This window comes from Chiloscyllium punctatum, chromosome 5, assembly GCF_047496795.1.
Source record: "Chiloscyllium punctatum isolate Juve2018m chromosome 5, sChiPun1.3, whole genome shotgun sequence".
Taxonomy (NCBI): domain Eukaryota; kingdom Metazoa; phylum Chordata; class Chondrichthyes; order Orectolobiformes; family Hemiscylliidae; genus Chiloscyllium; species Chiloscyllium punctatum.
This window is the reverse complement of record NC_092743.1, coordinates 73,410,285-73,436,137: the sequence shown is the minus strand read 5'-3', so window position 1 is coordinate 73,436,137 and position 25,853 is coordinate 73,410,285. Positions and strand designations below refer to the sequence as shown.

The 25,853-nt window shown below is 39.3% G+C and overlaps 1 protein-coding gene across 2 annotated transcripts in view; it reads right to left on the bottom strand.

Annotated features, from left to right (window-relative positions):
* Positions 1 to 257: 257 nt before the first annotated feature.
* xkr4 (XK related 4) overlaps positions 258 to 25,853 on the bottom strand; it is a 462,580-nt gene continuing 436,984 nt past the window's right edge. The window contains exons 3-4 of one of the 2 annotated variants that reach the window (XR_011960662.1): positions 17,819 to 18,862; positions 258 to 2,273 (exon numbers count right to left, since the gene is read on the bottom strand). Coding sequence is in view for 1 of the 2 variants with exons in the window: in XM_072570550.1 (XP_072426651.1) it covers positions 17,934 to 18,862 (929 nt within the window). In the remaining variant the exon portion in view is untranslated. Of the gene's footprint in view, positions 2,274 to 16,056; positions 18,863 to 25,853 lie in introns of those variants that run through there. The other variant, XM_072570550.1, reaches the window with a different exon arrangement.

The following is a 25,853-nucleotide window of genomic DNA, read 5'->3' as shown; positions in this document are numbered from 1 at the left end:
CAAAACAGCATGACTCCATCTTTTACTAAAAATATCATTCATAATATTAAATACACACATTTACATTCATAGCAGAATATGTATCACTAATTAATCAGACAATATAGAGTTAAGTTGAAGTGCAACCATGGACAAAATTAGCTATCAATGCAACCATTTCAAAACTGTTTAATATCACAAAGTTCTTTATGAACTTTTTACATGAAAAATATTTTACACAAAAGACAGTTAGTACACTGCTAATTATTTTGACTGTTTCCATTATAGCATTTCTTCTGTTTATTAAAACTTAATTGCTCCTAATTTTTTTTAGATTAGATTACTTACAGTGTGGAAACAGGCCCTTTGGCCCAACAAGTTCACACTGACCCTCCAAAGAGCAACCAACCAAGACCCATTCCCCTACACCTAACACTACGGACAATTTAGCATGGCCAATTCACCTAACCTGCACATCTTTGGACTGTGGGAGGAAACCGGAGCAAACCCACACAGACACTGGGAGAATGTGCAAACTCCACACAGACAGTTGCCCGAGGTAGGAATTGAACCCAGGTCTCTGGTGCTGTGAGGCAGCAGTGCTGACCACTGTGCCACCATGCCACCCTCAAATAGGTTTTTATAGCTGCCTGTCCTTTACTGAAGTTGGAATGATAATGCATACCATATTTGTCAACAATGTGCTAACAGTTGCAAATGTAAATGTTTCTACCAATGTGTTATGGGGAGTATAGGTTGTCATTCTTACAGAGTCAATTTATGTTAGGGCATTTTTAAAAACTTTTTCAATTTTAATTTTTTTCCCCGCCTCCTGAACTGCTGACCTTTCCTGGGCTAGGGGTCTTCAGAAAGGAAATCATATGTCAATGTTTATAATGATGGGCAGCAGCCTTTTTGATCTGTGGGAGCTGAGGCTGATCCCATTCTTACCTCATGTCTATGTGTATGCACTTCCTAGGAACAGCAAAAAGGAGTGGGAGTATTTGCTGTTTTTATTCCCTCCTGAGCCCATAGATACTGAGGTCAGTGCAACCCTTCTGCTGTGTGCCTGAGTTTCTGAAATATGTGCAGACTTCTATTAAAACCACAGATAGCAGAGGGGAAAAACATATCAACTCAGCATTAAAGAGATGTACAATGGTTTGTAATTTAGAACAATTATATTGTGTCTTCATTTTAAGTGCATTCTGAATTCTTTCATGGTAAAACAAATAAAGTGGAATAGGGTGGCATAGTGGTTCAGTGCTGCCTTACAGTGCCAAGGACCTGAGTTTGATTCCAGCCTCAGGCATGTGTCTCCCTGTGTCTTAATGGGTTTTCTCTGGGTTCTCTGATTTCCTCCCAGAATCCAAAGATGTGTAGGTTAGGTAAATTGGCCATGCTAAATTGTTCAGGGATGTGTAGGTTCCCTGCATCAGTCAGGGGTAAGTATAGGTTAGGGGGATGAGTTAATCTTCAGAGGACGTTTTGGGCCGAAGGGCCAGTTTCCACACTGTAGGGATTCTATGATTCTGGGAATAACTTTATGAGTATATGCTACACTTGGAGAAGTTTGCACAGTGGGACCACATAGAGTCATAGAGATGTACAGCATGGAAACAGACTCTTCGGTCCAACCCGTCCACGCCGACCAGACATCCCAACCTAATCTAGGCCCACCTGCCAGCACATGGCCCATATCCCTCCAAACCCTTCCTATTCATATACCCATCCAAATGCCTCTTAAATGATGCAATTGTACCAGCCTCCACCACTCTCTCTGGCAGCTCATTCCATACATGTACCACCCTCTACGTGAAAAAGTTGCCCTTTTGGTCTCTTTTATATCTTTCCCCTCTCACCCTAAACCTACACCCTCTAGTTCTGGTCTCCCTGACCCCAGGGAAAAGACTTTGTCTATTTATCCTATCCATGTCCCTCATAATTTTGTAAACCTCTCTAAGGTCACCCCTCAGCCTCTGACACTCCAGGGAAAACAGCCCCAGCCTGTTCAGCATCTCTCTGTAGCTCAGATCCTCCAACCCTGGCAACATCCTTGTAAATCTTTTCTGAACCCTTTCCAGTTTCACAACATCTTTCCGATAGGAAGTAGATCGGTAATCAAACAGGTCATAGTTCTTAGGGCAAGTATGTACTCAAATTTCCAATATGGATTCCTGACTGTCAAAACTGTTGACATTGTAAACTCAATGTTTATTTTTCCACATCCCTGTTTCTTGCTGTCCAATGTCACGAGATCGAAAATAGCAGCATCACAGATGTAGTAGCATTGTCTGCGTAAAAGGAGTAAAATAGAAATATTCTAATTATATTAAGTCAAAATGAACTGGAAGTGAAGGTAAATTTAGATATAAAAATTGCTATAACTGATCACTATTAATAAATAAATTGCAAAAACAAATGTAACTTAAATTAAAGGACTAGGAAGTCACATGTTCCACAGAATTTAGTTTCCGCTAAGACAGGGGTAAACACCAAAAAAAAGATTGCAGTATTATTTACAGAGAATAAACCTGCTGGCACAATCATGCAAAAATGCAAAGTAAATGTGACTCTTCACAATAATGTTTGAAAAATTTCGAGAATTCAAATGCAGCATGTAAATAATAAAATTGTATTCTGAAGTCAGTATGCAAGTTTGAATCTTCAGGGATCAAAGCAGCTCATTCATTTGACAACTTTGGAATTGTACACAGGTTTGATTATTTTCAACAAAAACAAAAATTGCTGGAAAATCTCAGCAGGTTTGGCAGCATCTGGTGGAAAGAAAACAGAGTTAACATTTCGGAGTCTTGTGACTCTTTAGAATAGTTCAGAAGAAGGGGCACCACAATCAAAATAAGATATCTGTTTTCTCTCCATCGATGCTGCCAGATCTGCTGAGTATAGAGGTATTGAGTCATACAACATGGAAACAGGCCTTCAGTCCAACCAGTCTATGCTGAACACAGTCCCCAGCTAAATTAGTCTCACCTGTGTCCACTTGGCCCATATGCCTCCAAACCTTTCCTATTCATCCAAATATCCAAATATCTTTTAAACGTTGTAATTTTACCCACATCCACCACTTTCTCAGGAAGTTCATTCCACATGCAAGACACCTTCCGTGTAAAAACATTTGCCTCATATCTTTTTGAAATCTCTTTCCTCACATCTTAAAAATGTGCCCCCTATTCTTGAAATCACCCATCCTGGGGAAAAGACAACAACTCGATCTATCCCTTTCATTATTTTATAAATGTCTATCAAATTGCCTCTCAACATTCAATGATCCAATGTAAAATGTCCCAGCCTACCCAGCTCTCTTCATAACTCCAACCTTCCATACCTGGCTATGTCCTGGTAAATCTCTTCTGAACCCACTTCAGCTTGATAATAAGTGGGTGACCAGAACTGGACACAGTTTTCCAGAAGAAGCCTCACCAATGTCCTGCATAATTTCAAGTTGACCTCCCAACTTCTATACTCAAAGGACTGAGCAATGAAGGCAAGCGTGTCAAATACCTTTCCCGTCACCCTGTCAATGCGATGCAAATGTCAAAAGAATTATGTACCCGCACCTCTAGGTTGCTCTGTTCTACAACACTACCCAAAGGCCCTACCATTAATTGTGTAAGCACTACCCTCATTTGGTGTACAAAAATACAATACCTCGCATTTATTCAGATTGAACTCCATCTGCCATTTTTAAGCCTATTGACCCATTTGATCAAGATTCCTTTGTAATCTTAGAAAACCTTCTTCACTGTCCACAATGCCACCAATTTTGGTGTCGTGTGCAAAATTACAAACCATGTCCTGTACATTTTCATCCAAATCATTTATATAAATGACAAACAAAATAGGACCCAGAATTGACTCCTGTGGATCGCTGGTCATAGGCCTTCAGTCCCTCCACCATTACTTTTTGTCTCCTGCCACTTAGCCAATTATGTATCCACTTAGCAATCTCATGTGACTTAACTTTACTAATTGGTCTACCATGAGCAATCCAAATAAACAATGTCAACTGCTCTGCCATCATCACTCTTTTTGGTAACTTCCTCAAAAAACTCAATCAAGTTTGTGAGACATGGATTTTCCTCACACAAAACCATGCTGATGAGCCTTAATCAAGTTTTGCCTCTCCAAATCTCTGTAAATCCTATCATTTGTAATCGCCTCCATCAACTTACCCATAACCGAAGTCATAAACAAAGGTACAACATTAGCCATCCTCTAGTCATTAGGCACCTCACCCATAGTTATGGATGAGGCAAATATTTTTGTAAGGTGTCTCAATTTCTTCTCTTACTTCTCACAATATTCTGAGATTCTTAGATCAGGTCCCATAGATTTATCCACCTTTATATTCTCTAGGTTTTCTAGAACTTCCTCTTATGTAATGTGAACGGTTTTTAAAACATCAAAGTTTATTTCTCTACATTCTGTAGACTCCATTTCTTACTCCACAGTATAAACTGATGCAAAATATTCCTTTAGAATCTTTTCCATCTTCTGGGTTTCAACAGAAAGATGAGCTCATTGATCTTTAAGAGGCGCTACCCTCTCTCTGGTTACCCTTTTGCTCTTAATGTATTTACAGATACATTATCCTTGGATTATCCTTAACCTTATCTGCCAATTATCTGTTATCCCCTCCTTGCCTTTCAGATTTCTCTCTTAAGAATGCCACTACACTCTTTATCATAGAATCCCTGCAGTGTGGATATAGGGTATTTGGCACATGTTCACACCAACCTCCCAAAAAGTAATCCACCCAAACCATTGGTTTACCCCTGACTAATGCACCTAACCTACACATTCCTGGGCATTATGAGAGAAATTTAGCATGACAAATTCACTTAACCTGCGCATCTTTTGGATTATGAGAAGAAACTGGAGCACCTGGGGGAAATGCATGCAGACACGGGAAGAACGTGCAAACTCCACACAGATAGTCACTCGAGGCTGGGATCAAACTCGGGTCCCTGGTGCTGTGAGGCAACCACTGAGCCACTGTGCCACCCACATTGATTTTTATAATGATTAAGAGATTCAATTGCACCAGGTTGTCTGTATCTAAAATAAGATTCTCTTTTATTCTTGACTAGAACTCAATATCTTTATTCATCCATTGTTCCTTAATCTTACCAGCCTTACCTTCACTCTAATCGGAATAAAATGTCTCTGAACTCTCATCATCACATTCTTGAAGGCCTCCCACTTGTCAGACATCCTGTGAACAGTTTACTCCAAACAACGTTTGTAAATTCTTGTCTCATACTATTAAAATTTGTCTTACTCAAATTAAAAAGTTTAACTTTTATGGAAGGCTTATACTTTTCCAAAAACATTTTGAAACTAATAGAATTATGATCACAAGATGCGAAGTGTTCCCCCACTTTTACTTCAGTCACCTGCTCTGACTTATTGCCCCCAAAACAGTCTAATTTGCTCCTTCTCTAGTAGAAGCACCCACATATTGAGAAAGAAAGCTTTCTTGAACACATTTGACAAATTCTTCACCATCCAAACCTTTAAAAATATGGTAGCCCCAATCAATATTTGGAAAATTAAAATCCTCCATTATTACAATCTTATTATACTTACATACACCTGAGATCACTCTACATATTTGTTTCTCAATTTCCCTCTTATTATTGAGGGGGGGGGGCGTCTATAGAATAATCCAATTTTTCCTTTCTTATTTGTAATTTCTACCCAGATATTTTCCCTGGACGATTTTTCAGAAATATACTCCCTAGTTACAGCAGTAATGCATTTCTTAATCAAACTCTCCAGCAATTTATGTTTTTGTTTCAGATTTCTGGCTTTCTCAGTTCTTTGTTTTATTTTCACCATTTTCAAGATGTATATCTATTTGGACTAGATATTACAGGCCTTCACCACATGTGTTTGGGGGTTGGTGGTGGGTGGGAGGTCCCATGCTGTAGTGGTTCAGCCAGGCCACAGTGTTTTATGAGTGTGGGGCAGGTTTGTTCCTGGCTCACCACTAATGCTTTTTTCCCTGGTGAAGGGATGGCACAAGAACAATTTCCCATGCTCTACCCCCACTAAAAGAAGTGCCAATTGTGGTGATATCTGTGAAAACTAGCAGCCTATATGGCTAATAAGAACTTGGTGGTCATGGTGATAGCTGCGCATGGAGTGTGCCCTGAGGCATTGGTGAGAAGTTGGCCAAGATGCAGATCCAGATGAGTAAGCAGCAAGCTGAAATTACCAGGTTTCTGCTCTAACTCTCGTGTTGGAAAATGTCTGCGTCCAATTTCTCTTTGATGGTTGGGAGAATAGTAAATTACATTCACTGAGGTGAGATGATGTAAAATGAGAATGTTAGTGCATATAAAAAGGCCTCTTACAACACAATGGTGACCATATCGTCTCATGTTGGAAAATGAAATATTTTGCTATCACTATTGTGAACTTGATCTCATGTGATTTTCCTGACTTTCTTGCCAATGCTTACGTCATTCGCTGTCAGGGAAGATTTAGCCTTTTGGGACCAAGATGTTCCACAGCGAAGGAAAGGCTGCAGGCATGAAAAGCAGCCCTGAGACCCCACAAATCTCACAGGAGGGGATTCACCTTTGAATAGTGGAATCTATCTCCTCAGCCCCTGGAATTTTAGTCTTTATTAAACATTTCAAGGGTACACCAGAGGTCTTCTGCTTGTCCAACATTTTTAAGCTTATTATTTGAACAAGATTAAACAAAAATTGGTATGGAAATAACCTTATTACTTTCGGTACCCAAGTTCTTCATTGCTGGAATGTACGCAGTAATAACAGTAATAACTTGCATTTATATAGATTCTTGGACATGGAAAAATTCCCATAGAAGCACAACAAAAACAATGCTGAACCAAAGTGGAATGAGGAATGATGGAAAGCTTGCTAAGGATTTTAACGAAGGTTTTTAAGTGGGTGGAGGTGAAGATTGAAGACAGACAGATTCATTTAAATAATTCCAGAGCTTGAGGGCTTGGCAGAAAATAGATACAATTGGAATACACGCTGTCCTTAAAAAAAGTCAATAGAGTCAATAACCATTCTGAGGTGATGCTAGACTTTTACAAAACAGTAGGAACAGGATGATTCACCTGTTTGAGGTGAATGCATGAACAGTACACATTAGGAACAGATCCAGAATATTACAGTGCCATTATGATGCTTCCCTCCACAATTGATGATCTTTCATTTCAGGCAATTTGAGGCATTTGGAAAGCCCATACGTAGACGTGGCATCCACTCAGCCCATACATAGAGATGGCATCCAAATGTAATCATGCATTGCATGGGTTTTCATTGGACATCCATATATCCTCAAACTTCCTGTTAGGGAAGAGATGAGAAGGAAATTTCTTCTTTCACATACTGAATTCTTCAGCACTTTCTACAAGACAGAATTTTGAATAAATTAAGTCATTTGAGTAAGAGAGCCTCCAGAAAGTTTTGATCTTAACATGATAGAATTTAACATTCAGTTCAAGAGTGAGCAGGTTGGGTGAGAAACTATTTATTGTGTTTAACTTAAGTGAAAAATTTGATAGTGAGTTGAGGATAGTTATAGCTAAAGTGACTAGGAAGATAGAGTAGCAGGACTGACACCAACAAGCAGTGGCAGATATTTAATGAAGTAATTCATGACTCTGTGAAATTACATAGTTGGGAAGAAAGATTCTAAGAGAGGGATAACCGACCATGGCTAAACCAAGAAAGTTAAGGAGAGTATTAAGAAAGAAGTCAAAGAATATAAGGAGACCAAAATCAGTGATAATGCCCAAAGACTGGGATAAATTCAGAATCCAGCAAAAGATAATAAAGTCAGAGAAAGTAAACTATGAGTGCAAACTGGAGAGGAATATAGAAATTGACAATAAGAGCTTCTTTAAATATGTAAAAAGGAAGAGAAAGGTCAAAGCAACGTAGGCTCTTTTGAAAATGAATCTGGGGAGGCTATTTTGGGGAACAAGGAAATGGTAGAAGAATTAAACAGATATTTTGCATCAGTCTTAATGGACAAATATATTTTGAGTGTTCCATTACTACTAAAGAATATGGGGGAGTTAAGTACCACCACCAGCATCTTTAAAAAAATTGTGTTAGAATCTGAAAAGAGGTACCCAGAGAGATAGTGGATGTATTAGGTGTAATTTTCCAAAAAAATCCTTGCTTTCTGGAGAATTACAAGATAATTGGAAAACTGCTAATGTGACTCCCCAATTTAAAAAAAATGAAGAAGGCAAAAGGCAAATAAATGTAGGCCAATTCATCTAACATTTATCATTGGAAAAATATTGGAATCAATTAATAAGGAAATAATAGAATATATGGAAAATCATGATCTATTCAAGCTGAAAATTCATGAAAGACAAATAATATTTGACAAATCTATTTGAGTATTTTGAGGAAATCTCAGCCAAAATGGATAGAGGGGAACCAGTAGCTGTGTTGTAATTGAACTTCCAAAAGGCATTCAACAAGGTTGACAGAAAGTTGTAGAATCCTACAATGCTAAAATGCCATTGTACCCAACAAGTCTGCACCAACTCTCTGAAAACATCCCATCCAGACATAGGCCCCACCCCCCACCCTATTTAGCAGAATCTCACATTTACCATAGCCAATCCACCTAACCTGCACATCTTTGGACTGTGAGAGAAAATTGGAGTACCCAGCGGAACCCACATAAACATGGGAAAATGAGTTGGGATATAAAAAGCTTATACAGAGATACTGACAGGCTAAGTAAGTCGACAAAAAGTTGGCAAATGAGTATAATTGTGGAAAAAAGCAAAGCTGTTCATTTTGGAAGAAAGAACAGAAGGGCAAAATATTACCTAAATTGAGAAAAAGTACAGGAAACTGCATAACTTAAGGACTTGAAGGTAATAGCACACAACTGCAGCAGGTAAACAGAAAGGCTAATGGAATATTGGTCTTTATTTCAAAGGGATTAGAGTTTAAAAGTAGGGAAGTCCTAGTGCAACTGTAAAAGGTGCCGGTGTGACCACATCTGGAGTACTATGAACAGTCTTAGTCCCCTAAGTAAAGATATAATTTCATTGAAGAGAACTTAGAGAAGGTTCACTTGGATGATCTCTGAAATGGAGAGATTCTATTATGATCAAAGATTAAGCAGGACAGAACTCAACTCACTGGAGGTTAGAAGAATGAGAGGTGATCTCATTAAAACATATAAGATTCTTAAGGGGCTTGACAAGGTAAACGCTGGGGCAAATGTTTCCCCTTATGGGAGAGTCTAGAGTCAGAGGGCATTGTCTCAGAATAAAGAAGTACCAATTTAAGACTGAGAAGACGAGGAATTTCATATCTCAGAGGGTTGTGAGTTTTTGGAATTCCTTACCACAAAGAGCTGTGGAGCAGATTCCTTATGTATATTTAAGATTAAGATGGATAGATTCCTGCTCAGTAGGTGAATCAAATGTTACGAGAAAGGGCAGGAAAGTTGACATGAAGATTGTCCAATCAGCCATGATCTTATTGAATTCCGGAGCAGGCTTAGGGACTGAATGACCTATACCTGTTTCTGTTTTGTGTTGTCTTGTGGATCTAGGTGGAATATTGGGCACAAGATTTCTATTTATTCAGAAGCAAGTTTTGATTATAATACAAAAAGGATTTTGAAAAAAAAATCTAGAAAAATCCAGTGTCATAAATTAAAGTAACAGCTAACATAGAATTCACAATATTTTCAACTATCCCAGTTCACATGAAAAATCTCAGCTTTAACATGGCCAATCTAAAGTTGCTGCTCTCTATTGCTCTAAGAGAATACTTTGTCCTTACTACTACTATACTTTTTTGCAGATACAACATGTTATTTATGTTTCAAATAAATAACTGTATGTAACTTGGTCAATGAAACAGTTTACAAGTTTTACTTTCAGGACGATTATAAAGTCTTTGGACAAATTTCCTAATATATCCTATTGATTTTGCTTTATGGACATATGATAGTAAACAGAAGCTGCAGCACAGGTCTTACTCATGAATTTGTGTTTTTGCACCGGAATGGTAGCCATTGGATTGTTAATAGCAAAGATTTTGTTTGAGAAACCAATCAAAAATGCAAGACCAAGAATGTCAGCCAAAGTGTAACCAGAGTGTAAAACATAGGAAAGCAATGTAAGACAGAGGAGAAAATGCAAAAGATTTCATATTTGGAACCCTGAGGGTGCATCACATAAATATTTGGAGGTGTTCTAATCATGAAAAAAAAATGGAAAAGTTGTGATGGAGAGATGAAATTGGTGATTTATTAGTGACTTTCAATACCCTGTCAGAAGATCAACATCCTGAAATCCTAAAGAGACAAAAAGCCAAGTGGCGAGATCAAGCAATTTCCATGTGAAGAATTGTAGCGTGGAGAGCTTTTAGGTAGGGTCTTCCTTTTCATCTACTTTTACCAAGTGGATGCTTTGGAATATTTCCAGGGCTGGTCCATTAAAAAAACCTTCACACATAAGCATGAGAGTTGCTGTTTTACCCGCTGGGACTTTAAGAGATTTCAAACCATTATTTGGAATGAGTGATCAGTTCCAGAATCTTGCTGCCCCATTGGAAACAAAAGATACCAGGAGCCAAATTTTGTACACCCATTTTAAGACCTAATCAAATCCACTTCTTTGATGAAGCTTTTGGTTCTGCTTGTAGATAGTCTCCTTGAGTCTCCTCCCAGCTGTTCAAGCAGCATGATTTCATGCAGACATTCTAGCTTATTTCTGGCTAGCATGGTCTGAGGATACTTTAGAGTGACTCATTTGTGCGAATGTAGATGAGATCTCAGGTTTTAGACCCAGCTAAACAGAAATTTGACTCTGTCATAATTGCCAGGAGCAGCACCAGACATGCCTAAAAATGTGGTGTCAACCTGCTGAAGCTACCAAACAGCTATTGGCTGCCAAATGGCATAAGCAGCTTGTCATAGACAAAGCTAAGCAATCCCACAATCAAAGGACTAGGTTTAAGCTCTCCAGTCCTGTCACAATGGTGGTGGACACTTGAACATCTCACTGGATGAGATGGTTCCAAAAATATCCCCATCCACAACGAAAAGCCCAACACCTTGGTATCAAATTAAAAGCTGAAGCATATGTACCAATCTTGAGCCAAAAGTGCCAAGTGGATGATCTGTGGAGCTCATCCAGTGCTCCACAGCATCACAGATTCCAGCCTTAAGCCAACTTTATTTAGTATACATGCTGTTAAGAAATGGTTGTTGGCACTGGATATTGCAAAGGCTTACATCATTGTGGCACCTGTACTGAAGAGCTGTTCTCCAGAATTTGCCAGACCCTTGGCCAAGCTGTTCTATTACCTCATATTTGACAACCACCTGACAATGTGAACATTTTTCCAGGTATGTCCTGCACACAAGAAGCAGGACAAATCCAATCCAGACAATTACCACCTCATCAGTCCACTCTCAATCATCAATGAAATGATGGAAGGTGTCATCAAAAGTACTATCAAGCAGTACCTCTTTCGCACAACCTGCTCATCAATGCCCAGTTTGGGTTCTGCCTAGACAAAATATCTCCAGACCATATTACAGTCTTGGTTTAAACATTGTCAAAAGAACTGAATTTCATAGGTAAAATGTGAGTGACAGTGTGTGGTATAAGGAATCTTAACAAAACTGGTATCAATGGGAATCGGGGGCAAACATTACAAATTGGCAACTGTAAAAGTGGAGCAAGCAAAAAGGTAGGTGGTGATAATCATTGATGAAATGTACAAAAGCTATTAAGAAAATATTTCCTCAGATTTGTGATTGGTCATGACTCCCAATAGAAGTGTAACAAGCCAGAATGTCACCCACCCAACAACATTGGTACTGATGACTTCTGAGGTCAGCACACTTCAAATAATTTACACAAACTCCAGGCATTGTAATTGCTTACTAGAAAATACAGTATATTGCTGCAGGATTTAAAGGCCTCTTTAAAGACCAGGTATGTACAAAATTATGTTGGCTGGAGGCAAGTTTCTGATCTGTGTTTAAGTGTTGGAGAAATCACTTGGAAGGCATGATGCTTAACTCCATCCATTATGTTTCCACTTTCCAAGCCAGCTGGACAAGTTCTTACATTGGTTTGGAAGTAAGGAGATTGGGCTGAGGGGAAGACTTCTTGCAAACAACAAAAACGTGTTTCAAGGAGAGCTGCAGAAGGCATATTCATAGAGGTGACTAAAGCTTTAAGTTCCAGTTAAACCATCAAATGCATGAGACATTCATACCAGCTCGAACAATAGTTGAAAATGTGGCAAAATAGGAGGCTCTGTCATGTTGTTAATGCAACTACACAAGAGATGTTGCACTTAAAAGTTCTTTTCAGGATTCAGTTACCACTAACACATTGTTGCTCCCTACTTCTTCTATTTAGGTAATACATAGAAAAGTACTTGATTGGTGTAAAGGGTCCATACTTCATACATTGGTATCAAGAAGAAACAATTGCATAAAAATACTAGGCATTCTCACAAACAGTTCATGGTCACACAAATTTATGATGTCTCTATAGCTTATGTGTGTGTATGAACAGTTTTTAGTGAAACATCCTTTCATGATTTCGTCTATTGGTGCTATATGAGTTGTTGAGCATAGGGCTGTCAACAACAATGTGTCTTAGTTAGGACTTTTAATATAGTAACCATATTTGAAAGTCAGGAAATTTCCTGTAAGAAATTAATCCCAAACTCTGTTTGTATTTAGCTCAAGGTTTTTTTTCTGCAATCTATCTAGCAGTGCTTCTGGTTTAACTTGCCTAGGTTCCCATGTTCTATTCAGCTTCCATATGAGCAAGGGGGAAAATGGTAACTGATTTGTGGGAAGCAATTTTAAAAAAATGTAAAGCTACCTGGCAAGGAAAAAAACAAATCAACATTGAATTAGAAATAATAGTGGGTTTTACATTATTTCCATGAGGTTTCCACAGATGTTTGACAACAGTAACAATAGACAATCTAAAGGATGTCCACAGATATTCAATGTCAACGTATTTGGAAATCCTACCAATCTAGCTACCAGCCACTAAAAATAACTCTTGCCTTTTTTTCTCATGCCTCAAGATCTTGGGCATGCATTTTGCACAGGTTAGAATATTCGTAATAGCAATTGGAGTAAAAGTGATGAAACGTGAAACCTAAGACATTAATATGTTATTACAGTTTCACTTTCAATCAGCCATTCATATGAAAATGACATTAGAAAATGGTCTATAGGAATGACATTAGAAAATAGGTAGGTGCAAAAGTGGCTGCATATTCCCACATAATGGAATTCATGCTTGTTTTGCTTAAACAACTACCCAATGCATTAAGTGGCTTTTTTTCCTTTTGCCAACTATGTTTGGAAGTGACATTATCTTTGTTACAAATAACAGTTTTCCAAATGTTTTTCATATAATTTGACCAACTAGCATTCTTGAATTATCTCAGCCCTTCTTTAATAAAGGAAAGGTAACTGGGAATAATTGATAGAAATAAAATTTGCATTTCTCCATCGAATATCATACTAATTTTAAAGTGTATTAATTCCACCTTTGCACCAAGAAAACTGGAGATTTAAATAAAACGTTTGAAATGTGTAATCTTACTTAATAAGAATGTTATGAAGTTTGAGAGAAATTATTAACAAAAGAGTATCAGGGCTTGGTAATGAAAGAGGATGACATGGAAAAGAATACAATGTCCAACTTAATGCAGAGTCAAAACGCGTTGTATTTGAAAACACTACTCTTCGGAGTGCTGCTCCTTCATCAAGTGCTAGTGAAAGAGGAAGACCTTAGATATAGAATTTATTAGGATATGTCAAAAGATCATACAACTCATGCGAATGAATTGAATACAATTTAGGCAGCTCATAAATCTTTAATCAGTTAGAATAGAGGTGCAAGTTTCAATTGATTAATATGCAAATTTTGGAATTTCTTTCAAGTCACTGCCCCGAGATAACTGAATGTTTTATCAATATAAAGGAGGTGTCACCTACGGTCAGACAGCGTATTTTGGGTGTGAGATATTGTTTGGACTCTGTCTGTGTCTTTACCTGGAGTCAGGCTGGTTTTATTTCCAAAGTAGGAGTTTATAAAATGCTACATTGACTGACTATCTACAAGTTGCGTGCTGTTTAAACAATATTAGAATGCATCTGCAAATACATGATTTTGGGATGCCGATATTGGACTGGGATGTACAAAGTTAAAAATCACACAATACCAGGTTATGGTCCAATAGGTTTATTGGAACCTCTAGCTTTTGGAACGCTGCTCCTTCATCAGCTATATGCTCCACAACCACCTGATGAAGAAGCACCGGTCCGAAAGCTAGTGCTTCCAAATAAATCTGTTGGACTATAACCTGATGACATGTGATTTTTAACTCTGCAAATACAAATCTGCAAATGCAAATTCACTCTACAGATTTATATGTGCATGCTTGTGTGTGTGTGCACAAGAGAGCGGGGGAGAATGCGTGTATGTCGGGGGGAGAGAGAGAGAGTGTGTGTGTGTGTTTATGTGTGAGTTTGAGAGAGTGCATGTATGAGTGTGAGGGAGTATATGCATTCGAGAGAATGTGTAAGAGTGTGTCTATATATGTGAGTGTGAGTGTATATTGTCTTACAGGAGGTGCCACTTTCTTTATATTGATAACATCTTAAGTTATCTCAGGGTGACTTGAAACAAATTCTTGGATTTGCATATTAATCAATCAAAACCTGCACCTCTATTCTAACTGATTAGAGATTTAAGAGCCATCTTAGGTGTGTTCAATTTGTTCACATGAGTTCTATGACCCTTTAACCTTTTCCTTATAAATTCTATATCTAATGTCTTCCTCTCTTACTAGCACTTAATGAAGGAGCAGAACTCTGAAGACTAGTGTTTTTCCAAATAAGCCAGTTGGACTATAAACTGGTGTTGTTTGATTTTTAACTTTGTCCAAACCAGTTCAACACCAGCTCCTCCACATCAGAACTTAATGCAGAAAGATTTGAGGATAAATAATCAAGTAAATGACATACAGTGAATATTGAAGGAAAATCTACTAATTATAGGTTAGTTTCTGTGGGATACTATACGGCAGTAGTTTTTTTTAGAAGCCCACAGTACAACATTTTGGAAATGTTTAGACTGAATATGTATGTTTTACTATGGTATTCAAGTGTCAAATTCCCAGATGTGTATAACATCCATCACCAACAGAATGATGATTTACCATTATGATGGAAATACTTTCATGGCTATAGGGAGAGGGCAGGGAATCACAATGGTTGTATAGCTTTTTTACAGCTGGTATAGGTATGATGGGTTGAATGACCTCTTTCTGTTCTGTTTTATTCTGCTTTGCTAGTCTTTACTGGGAATTCCATTATCATTTCTTAGCATTCCACCTACCTTATATAAACCACTTGGTATTATTTCTATTCGTTTCTTTTCTCGTCAACTTACTTAATTTCCTTTTCAAAATAGCTATATGATTTGACTCAAATATTTCACATTCTAGCAAGCTCCAGCTTTTAAAGTTGCAAAGGGATCACAGATTTTTTGTAGTAATAATTTGATGTTCAAAGAAGTTATTAAAAATCTGAACTCTAAACTGTAAATTTTAAATATGGATATTAAACAACGAACTTTCCAATGATGACAGAAGTACAGAATTTCAGGGAAGATTGATGTCTGCAATCTTTAAAGCACCCTTTTATTGTTTGTTACTAGTATTTGACATTATTGTAAAGTGTTTCTCCCTTAAAACATGGATTAAATGCAAAGTTCTTTGGAGTGGTTGATTAATTAACTTAGAGATTGCAGTCACTGTTGACTGAAAGGCCTTTTTGTACAGTTCACTAAGGCTATCTTGGGCAAAATTTCAGCCTATATCCACAACAAGAGAATGTAAAAGCTGCCCAATATGCTGCTATAGTAACTTTATTAATTAACTTTATACTATAAATAACAAATCGAACAAACATTTATTTGCTAATTAGTAACTGTATAAATTGTTTATTTGAATATGAATTTAGGGACAAAGAATAAATGACTTTTGCTGCAATTTATATCATTGTGTAAAAATTACAAAACTACTCAATGTAGTCAACAAATCAGATATATGTTTGATTGATGAAAATATCAATTAATCAATGGTGCAATATGAACCATTTTCACCCAACCTAAACTCTCTGAACTGCAATCATCCTCCACAAATTACTGATAACTGTCAATCTGGCTGTAGTATGCTATGTATTTGAAATACTGACCAAAGTTTCTGCTTCAAAATTACTATAATGCCAGAGGACTACAAGTACAGATTGACAAATAATAACCTATTTGGCAAGAGGTCATTTAATATCTACACATTAAGATATCCATGGCTGACATGTATAGAATATTGTACAACTGAAACATTAATGCAAATTATGGAAAATTGGAGGAATTTTATCTTGCACTAAATTAACAGATTAAAACACCTTTTAACATATATGATATACATAGTGTTCAGTTAATCAAAAAAGTAAAATCCCGAAACAAGTTCTTATCCTTTATAAAAGTTTTCTTAATTACAATGTTTTTGAAAAGAAAGAACAATTTTTCTAACCTATTCTTTGCATATTCTCTTTGAATTTAGATTCTTCAGACAAAAGCACTTGTATCGGTAAATATTAATAACAGAAACTTAAATATTGTACAATAATTAAAAACAGCTTCTACTGACAAGCAAGTTCAATCTTTTCTAATGCAATGTATTTTAAAGCTTCTCCCTACCACAGTCGCAACCAATCACTCATAATTGATCTATACAATTATACTGCCACAGAATGCAATGCCATTGTACACTCAACAAAGTAGGAATTATTTTACCAATCTTTTCTTGCAACAGTCTGCAAAACGTTTTGCCCCCTCATTATTCTTTTTATAGAGTGCACATTCTGACTGCACGAGTAATGACTACAATCTGGATTTGTAGCTCAATAGTGCTTCCAATATTGAGGGAAATTTCATAGTCAGTTAGTAGAACTGGGTTTGTTGAGAACTCTCTCCAATATTTGGAAATTAGTTTGGCAGCATGTGCTTATACTCTACTTAAATAAGTCTCACCCAATGCACTAATAGAGTGTATCTGAATTTGTAGAGGTTGAAACAAAATTAATAATTTCATAGCTTTTGCTTCACTTCTACACTGAGATCATTACAACCATTTTTGATATTAAAACTCCAGGGCTATAAGCTCCATCAGATTACTAAACAGCTACGAAGTGCAGGCTTGTGTTTTGGTACAGATACTTTTACTTAAGTTTTATACATGTATTTAGATATTTAAAATTCCATTTCAGTTCTCACCATGATATAATCTGGAATGGAAAGCTGCCAAGGTTGTTTTCAACATCTGCATAAAATTTAGTTCACAATATCACGATTATCCATTTAAAAAGTTACTTTCAACTATAGTTCACAATATATATTTAAAAAAAACAAAATTACAATTTAAACTCCTGATTACATAAATCGAAGAGATAGATTTTGCAAATGTTATTCATTCTAAGATACTAGAAAATGTGCATATTCATACTGCCAGCAAAGAATGCATTTTGAATTCTTGACAGCTCAGAGAAGCCCAATTTGGTAAATTTTATTGGCAGATGAATTAGCACCATATTATTAAAGTTATAACAAAATGGTAATCATAGTAATGTCAGTCTGCCTCACCAAAATTCATTAATATTGATGCTCAAGGCAGCACTGAAATCAATGTACTGTGTGCATCAAAATCTGATTTATAAAGAATATGTTTACCATATCACTCTTTGCAGCACACATTGAAAATCTTCCACTCATTGTTACACCACAACCCTACTTTCAACCTCTGGTTTGGCAAGTGATTTTCTTAATAAAACAATGTGTTAACTTATCACAGAGTAGTTTCATACTCTAGCCGTTCTTCAATGAGGGCTTCATCCTTGTATTGAAGTTGAGGTGGAGAAGATACACATTCAAAAGCAAGGATAGCCTTTCGTAGACTTCTGTCCAAAACGTGCCTGTCCCATGCTGGATATTTGTTTCTCAAAAGATCAATTTTGATCACTGTTTCTTCTATCCTTGGAGTGCGAGAAGATGGTGTAGGGGGTGCAGTAGATCTAACCTGAAAAACAGGCATGCTACCATCCCTTTCTGTGAATTTCTGTTCCCTATTTTGGGTCATAGCCCTCAAAGTATTTGCTGCTGTCTCTGCAGGCAAATTGAAAGTGGCCGCAGGCTCCTTGCAAGCACACCTTTGTGACTGGCCAAACCTTGGTCCATTTGGATGAAAAAAGGCATAGTACATCAACATAAAAACAATTCCAGTCAAAAAACTACTAAAGACAACACAAAGCGCTGGTATGGCAAAAGCATCTGTTATTTGAGGTGCTCGGTACAAATACCACAGTGCACTCAAGACAGTGTTTTCCAAGAGGATTACAAAGTAGTAGATAAAAAGTCGACACCGAGTTCTTCCTTCTTTAACATTGAACCAACTGAAAATGTAGATTATTCCTACAACCATGTCAAATACAATCTCCTCCCATTTGGTTATGCAGAACTCTGTTTCACAATGAACAATCCAGAAAGTCATGATGCACCAATGCAAGACAATGAAGATCCCAAAATACAGCTGGAAAACTGATGCAAACAAAGCAAAGGTGATGACTCTGGCTGCAATAGTGAAGAAATGCCAACAGAACTGAATGATAACAGCCATGTAGCTGATGGGTTTTTTATCATTCCTGGAATCACGAAGAGCTTTCTGGTAAGATGCCAAGGCCCAGGCCAACGACACAAGGGATGCTGCAGCTGTAAGGCCTGCAGAAGAGAAAGAAGTTCACAGTTAGTTAATAATTTTAAATCAATGACAGAGGAGAAACTATGAATCCCCATGAAATACCTTTGTTAAATTCAAGCTGACATCTTTTTTAAAAGATCTTTCCAAAACATACATAACCAATTATGTGAAACTGTTTTTAAAATGCCTTTCATTTGTCAGTTTATTCAAAGGTTTTTCATAAAATATGAATTTTCTTAAATCACTGCATTGGATTGCTGTGATTAATCAGTGTATTATCTGATGAAAATATTTGGCCTTCAATTTTAAGCATTGGAATGCATATGATTCCCAAGGTCGGTGGCAAACAGAAGGAGTTTAGGGATGTAATTAACAGCTGGCCATATTCCATAAACATCTATGCTAAGCTGTCAAAGTCTGGCAGGCAGAAATAGGCATTCTTAAACAAAAAGCTGCAACCTTTGATTGAAGCAAATGATGAGAGTATCCTGGATGCAGTTATACAGAGCAAGTTAATCAAATGGCAAGGAAGGCCCAAAGCTGTCTCGTGAGACCCAGAGAAGCATTCCCACTTGTCTTCGCACTCAAAAAAGCCTAATATCAAATGTGACTGATTTTTCACCTTGCATAGATATTTTTTATTTCATTTTCCTGGCATATTTGACTTCCTGGAGAATCTGACTTTGCTCCCTCACTCAGATCACTCACTAATACTGCAGATGGGCCTCACCGATTAACAGGGCTTGATTAGTTTACTTACAGTGTGGAAACAGGCCCTTCGGCCCAACAAGTCCACACCGACCCGCCACCCACCCAAACCCCTACGTTTACCCCTTACCTAACACTACGGGCAATTTAGCACGACCAATCCACCTGACCTGCACATCTTGGGACTGTGGGAGGAAACCGGAGCACCCGGAGGAAACCCACGCAGACACGGGGAGAACGTGCAAACTCCACACAGTCAGTGGCCTGAGGCGGGAATTGAACCCGGGTCTCTGGCGCTGTGAGGCAGCAGTGCTAACCACTGTGCCAGTCACATATTCCCCTCGCCTCCCCTCCCCTCTCTTGTCAGCAAACCTGGTCCACTTTTCCTACAATCCCAAAATCCCCACAGCCTCACATCACCTTCTGCTGTAACTGCAGAAAGCTTAACACCTGTCCATTTACTTCCATCCTCCTCAGTATCCAAGCACAAAACACACGTTCCAGTGCTTTACCTGCACTTCACACAATCCAGTCTATTGCATTCACTACTCACAATGTGGTTTCCTCTATATTGGGGAAATGAAGCATAGGCTGGGGTGATCGCTTTGTAGAACATTTACATTCTATCTGCAAAAATGATCCTGAACTTCCAGCTGCTTGCCACTTCAAAATACCACCCTGTTCCCTGGCCAACATCTCTGTCTCAGGCTTGTTGCAGTGCTCCAGTGAAGCTAAATGCAGAATGAAGAAACAGCACCTCATCTTCTCCTTGGGGATCCTCCAGCCTTCCAGACTCAATATCGTCTTCAATAACATTAGGGCTTGAGTTCTCTCTTGTCCTTACGCCAACCCCCCACATACCAGGCCTTGCTATCACGTGGTCTGCTATTATATCCCAAGATGGGCAACACCTTTGCCCGTGAAACCCACGCCTTCAACTAATTTAGAACTCCTCTGATCCTCATTTTCCACCCCATTAATCTCCAGATACAACACATTAATCTCCATCATTTCTGCCACTTACAATCAGACCCCACAATCAGAGATAGATTTCCCTCAAAGTTTGGGAGAAGATTTGTAGCTCGGGTGCTCGTTGTTGTGGTTCTGTTCGCCGAGCTGGGAATTTGTGTTGCAGATGTTTCGTCCCCTGTCTAGATGACATCGTCAGTGCTTGGGAGCCTCCTGTGAAGCACTTCTGTGTTGTTTCCTCTGGCATTTATAGTGGTTTGTCTCTGTCGCTTCCAGTTGTCAGTTCCAGCTGTCCACTGCAGTGGCCGGTATATTGGGTCCAGGTCGATGTGTTTGTTGATAGATTTTGTGGATGAGTGCCATGCCTCTAGGAATTTCCTGGCTGTTCTCTGTTCGGCTTGTCCTATAATAGTAGTGTTGTCCCAGTCAAACTCATGTTGCTTGTCATCTGTGTGTGTGGCTACTAAGGATAGCTGATCGTGTTATTTCATGGCTAGTTGGTGTTCATGGATACGGATCGGTAGCTGTCTTCCTGTTTGCCCTATGTAGTGTTTTGTGCAGTCCTTGCATGGGATTTTGTACACCATGTTGGTTTTGCTCATGCTGGTGAGTTGTTGTCTGAGAGTGGCTGTTGGTTTGTGTGCTGTTATGAGCCCTAGTGGTCGTAGTAGTCTGGCTGTCATTTCAGAAATGTTATTGATGTATGGTAACGTGGCTAGTCCTTTGGGTTGTGGTATGTCCTCATTCAGTTGTCTTTCCGTTAGGCATTTGTTGATGAAATTGCAGGGGTATCCATTTTTGGTGAATACATTGTAGAGGTGTTCTTCCTCCTCTTTTTGCAGTTCTGGTGTGCTGCAGTGTGTTGTGGCTCTTTTGAGCAGTGTCTTGATGCAACTTCTTAAATGTGTGTTGGGGTAGTTGCTTTCGTAGTTCAGGACTTGGTCTGTGTGAGTGGCTTTCCTGTATACCTTTGTGGTGATTTCTCCGTTCGGTGTTCTCTGTATCATCACGTCTACGAATGGGAGTTGGTTGTCCTTTTCTTCCTCTCTAGTGAATTTGATTCCTGTGAGTGTGGCATTGATGATCCAGTGTGTGTTTTCTATTTCTGTGTTTTTAATGATTACAAAGGTGTCATCCACGTATTTGACCCAGAGATAAAATAAAACAATGAACTACGGCTACTGGAGATCTGAAAAAAAATAAAACCAGCAATTGTTGGAGAAAGTCAGCAGATGTACAGCATCTATCAGGAGAAAACAGTGAATTTGTGTTTGTTCTAATCTTTGCATTACAGCTTCTGCTATGAGTCCAGAGATGGGTGAGCCCATGGGTGTGCCGTTGATTTGGTTGTTGAATGTGAAGTGTGTTGTGAGGCACAGGTCTAGTAGTTTGAGTATGCAGTCTTTGTTGTTAGGTTCCCCGTCTTGTTGTCTGTTCTGTATGTCCAACAGGTTGGCTATTGTTTCTTTGGCTAGAGTTTTGTCGATAGAGGTGAACAGTGCCGTTACATCGAATGAGACCATGGTTTCTTCCATGGTGTATATTTCTGATGATGTCCAAGAATTCCTGTGTTGACTGTATAGGTGTTTCAGGTGTTTCAGTTTCTGTTGTAGTTCTTTAGCCAGTTTGTGTGATGGTGTGATGGCAGCAATACGATGGGTCTGTGTGGGATGTCTGGTTTGTGCACTTTAGATAGTCCATAGAATCTGGGGGTAGTGTTGCTTTCAGGATCATTCTCTGTAGGTCAAACCTGGTTATCTGTCTGTTTTTTTGCAGGTTCCTCAGTGTGTTGTTTATCCTATTGGTGAGCTGTGGGGTGGGGTCAAACTCCCTCTTTTGGTAGGTGTTGGTATCTGCAATTAGTTATTGCGCTTTCTGGATGTACTCTGCTTTGTCCAGGATGACCATTATTCTGCCTTTGTCTGCTGGTAGTATGATTATGTTCTTACCATTTCTTTGTGGTTTTAGTGCTTCCCTGTCCTTGCTGTTGAGGTTGTGTGTTTGTCTTTTCCTTGTTATCAGGGGTACGATACTTTGTCTCACTGTTTGTTGTGTCTCTTCTGGCAGTCCATTGTTTCTGAGTGTGCATTCTAGTGCTGCTAGGAAGTCTGCTGTCTTGGCGTCCCTGTAGTATAGTTGAGTCCCTTGACCAGTATTGTTCTTTCCATGTCTGTGAGCTGTCTTTGGGAGTGGTTTCTAACCCAGGTATGTGTTGTGGTGTCCTCTCTGTTGTGTGTTAGTTTGGCCATTTTTTCTTTTAGTGCCATTTTTTTGCGGTGTGTGGTCCTGTTCTGTCCTATGGTGACGGCCTGTTCTATACTCTGGGTCAGATATGTGGATGACACCATTGTAATCATTAAAAACACAGAAATAGAAAATACACACTGGATCATCAATGCCACACTCACAGGAATCAGATTCACTAGAGAGGAAGAAAAGGACAACCAACTCCTATTCCTACACGTAATGGTACAGAGAACACTGAAAGGAGAATTCACCACAAAGGTATACAGGAAAGCTACACACATAGACCAAGTCCTGAACTACAAAAGCAACCACCCCAACACACGTTTAAGAAGTTGCATCAAGACACTGTTCAAAAGGGCCACAATACACTGCAGCACACCAGAACTGCAAAAAGAGGAAGAAGAACACCTCTACAATGTATTCACCAAAAATGGATACCTCTGCAATTTCATCAACAGATGTCTAACGGAAAGACAATGGAATGAGGACATATCACAACCAAAAGGACTAGCCATGTTACCATACAACAGTAACATTTCTGAAATGACAGCCAGACTACTATGACCACTAGGACTCATAACAGCATACAAACCAACAGCCACTCTCAGACAACAACTCACTAGGACAAAGGACCCGGTACCCGGCATGAGCAAAATCAACGTAGGGTACAAAATCCCATGCAAGGACTGCACAAAACACTACATAGGACAAACAGGAAGACAGCTACCGATCCGTATCCATGAACACCAACTAGCCACGAAATGACATGACTAGCTATCCTTAGTAGCCACACACACAGATGACAAGCAACATGAGTTCGACTGGGACAACACTACTATTATAGGACAAGCCGAACAGAGAACAGCCAGGGAATTCCTAGAGGCTTGGCACTCATCCACAGATTCTATCAACAAACACATTGACCTGGACCCAATATACCGGCCATGGCAGCGGACAGCTGGAACTGACACCTGGAAACGGCAGAGACAAACCACTATGAATGCTGGAGGAAACATCACTGAAGGCTTCACAGGAGGCTTCCAAGCACTGAGGACGTCACCTAGACAGGGGACGAAACGTCTGCAACACAAATTCCCAGCTCGGCGAACAGAACCACAACATAGATTTCCCTCCCCACCCCTATCAGCATTCTGCAGAGACCATTCCCTCCACGATTCCCTTGTTAGATCCAATTCACTCACCAACCCACCCACCCCTGGAACCTTTCCTTGCCGCCGCAAGAGGTGGCAAGAGGTGCCCACACTTGCCCTCTCACCTCCATCCAAGTCACCAAAGGATCCTTCACATCTGACAGAGATTTTCCAAACACCTCATTTACTGTGTCCGTTGCTTTCAATGTGGTTTCCCCTACAATGGGAATACAGGATGCCAACTCACAGAACGTTTCAGAGAATATCTCTGTGACACACGCACCAAAGAACCCTACCGCCATGTGGCCGACCACTTCAACTCCTCCTCACTCTGCCAAGGACATGCAAGTGCTGGGTCTCCTCCACCGCCAAATCCAAGCCACCGGACGCCTAGAGGAAGATTGCCTCATCTTCTACCTTGGAACCCTCCAACCGCACGGCATCAACAACGATTTCACCAGTTTCCTCATCTTCCCTCTGACCTCTTGAACTGTCCTACCTGTCCATCTTCCTATCCACTTGTCTGCTGCACCCTCTCCCGATCTTTCACGATCACCTCCCACCTCTATCTACCTAGCCTTCCTAGCTACCTCCTATTTATCTCTTAGTGTCCTTCCACCACCCCTCCCCCCCCAACATTCCTGATGAAGAGCTTATGCCCGAAACATCGATTCTCCTGCTCCTCGGATGCTGCGTGACCTGCTGTGCTTTTCCAGTGCCGCACTTTTGGACTCTAATCTCCAGCATCTGCAGTCCTCACTTTCTCCTATTACACACAACCCATTTTTAGCCACTAACAGTGCCCATTATTAGCTATTTACCTTCATATCCAGCTTATTATTCACTCCTTTGTTTGTCTAACTGTTCTTTTCCCCCTTTTGGCTCTTTGTCCCTTATCATTTACTCTTTACCCCTCCCCAACCCTACCTTCTGCAAATAAACTGACATTGACATCAGTTCTGAGGAAGTGTCACCTGACCTGAAATGATAACTGTGATTTGTCCTCACAGATACTGCCAGACCTATTGAATTTTTCCTGTAATTTCTATTTTTGTTACGGATGGGTGTAAATCGCTAAGGTTGCCTTTTGAAGGGACCATTCTCCCATGATGAAGTCAGTGCTGCAGCCTGGTCAAGGATTTCGGAATATAATGGGCCATTCCCTGGATGCACGGATATTTTGACTGGACACAAATGGCACTGAAAGGACTTTATCACAATGCTGTAGGGAAGCTGAATAATGTCCGACAGTGCCTCTGATCACTGTTCCCACTTTCTGGATGTGTGTACCCATTATCTTGGCAGCTGCCATGACTCCTACATGCTGGAGCACTCTCATGTACGTGATGTTTTTGAGGGTCCAGGTGTCTTACAAGGCTGGTGACTAGTAGACAAGGGCTACCAACTGCACCCACAGTTCATGACACCATTGCACAATTCATGGTGTTGACTGCTTTTCCTGAACAGTTCTCAACTTTTAATAAAGGTTGGCATGGTCTTGGTTGTCTCATCTGTTCATCCTCATTGAATGGAGATCCTTATATTATCAATGATGACCACTTTTTTTTCATTTGTTCATGGGATGTGGGGTTCACAAGCTATGACAATCTTTATCACCCATCCTTAATTGGTGTTGAGAAGGTAGTGCTTTCTTGAACCACTTTAGTCTATAGAATATACATATGGGCCATTTACTGCCCAGCTTCAATTTTGAAGAAAGCAGCAGGATGTCATGGATAGGGTGGGAGTATGCTTGCTCAGGTTTTGGGCATGAGTGAAGCTGTGCCCCTCATTGGTTCCCTTTCTAAACCAATCTGCTGTCAAGAACTTCACCCTTGCCTATATAAACAGGACTATTACCTATCTGCAGACTAACTGCAGTGATAGAATTACAAAAAAAACTCAGAAAAATAAAATAAACTAAACAACAAATAGA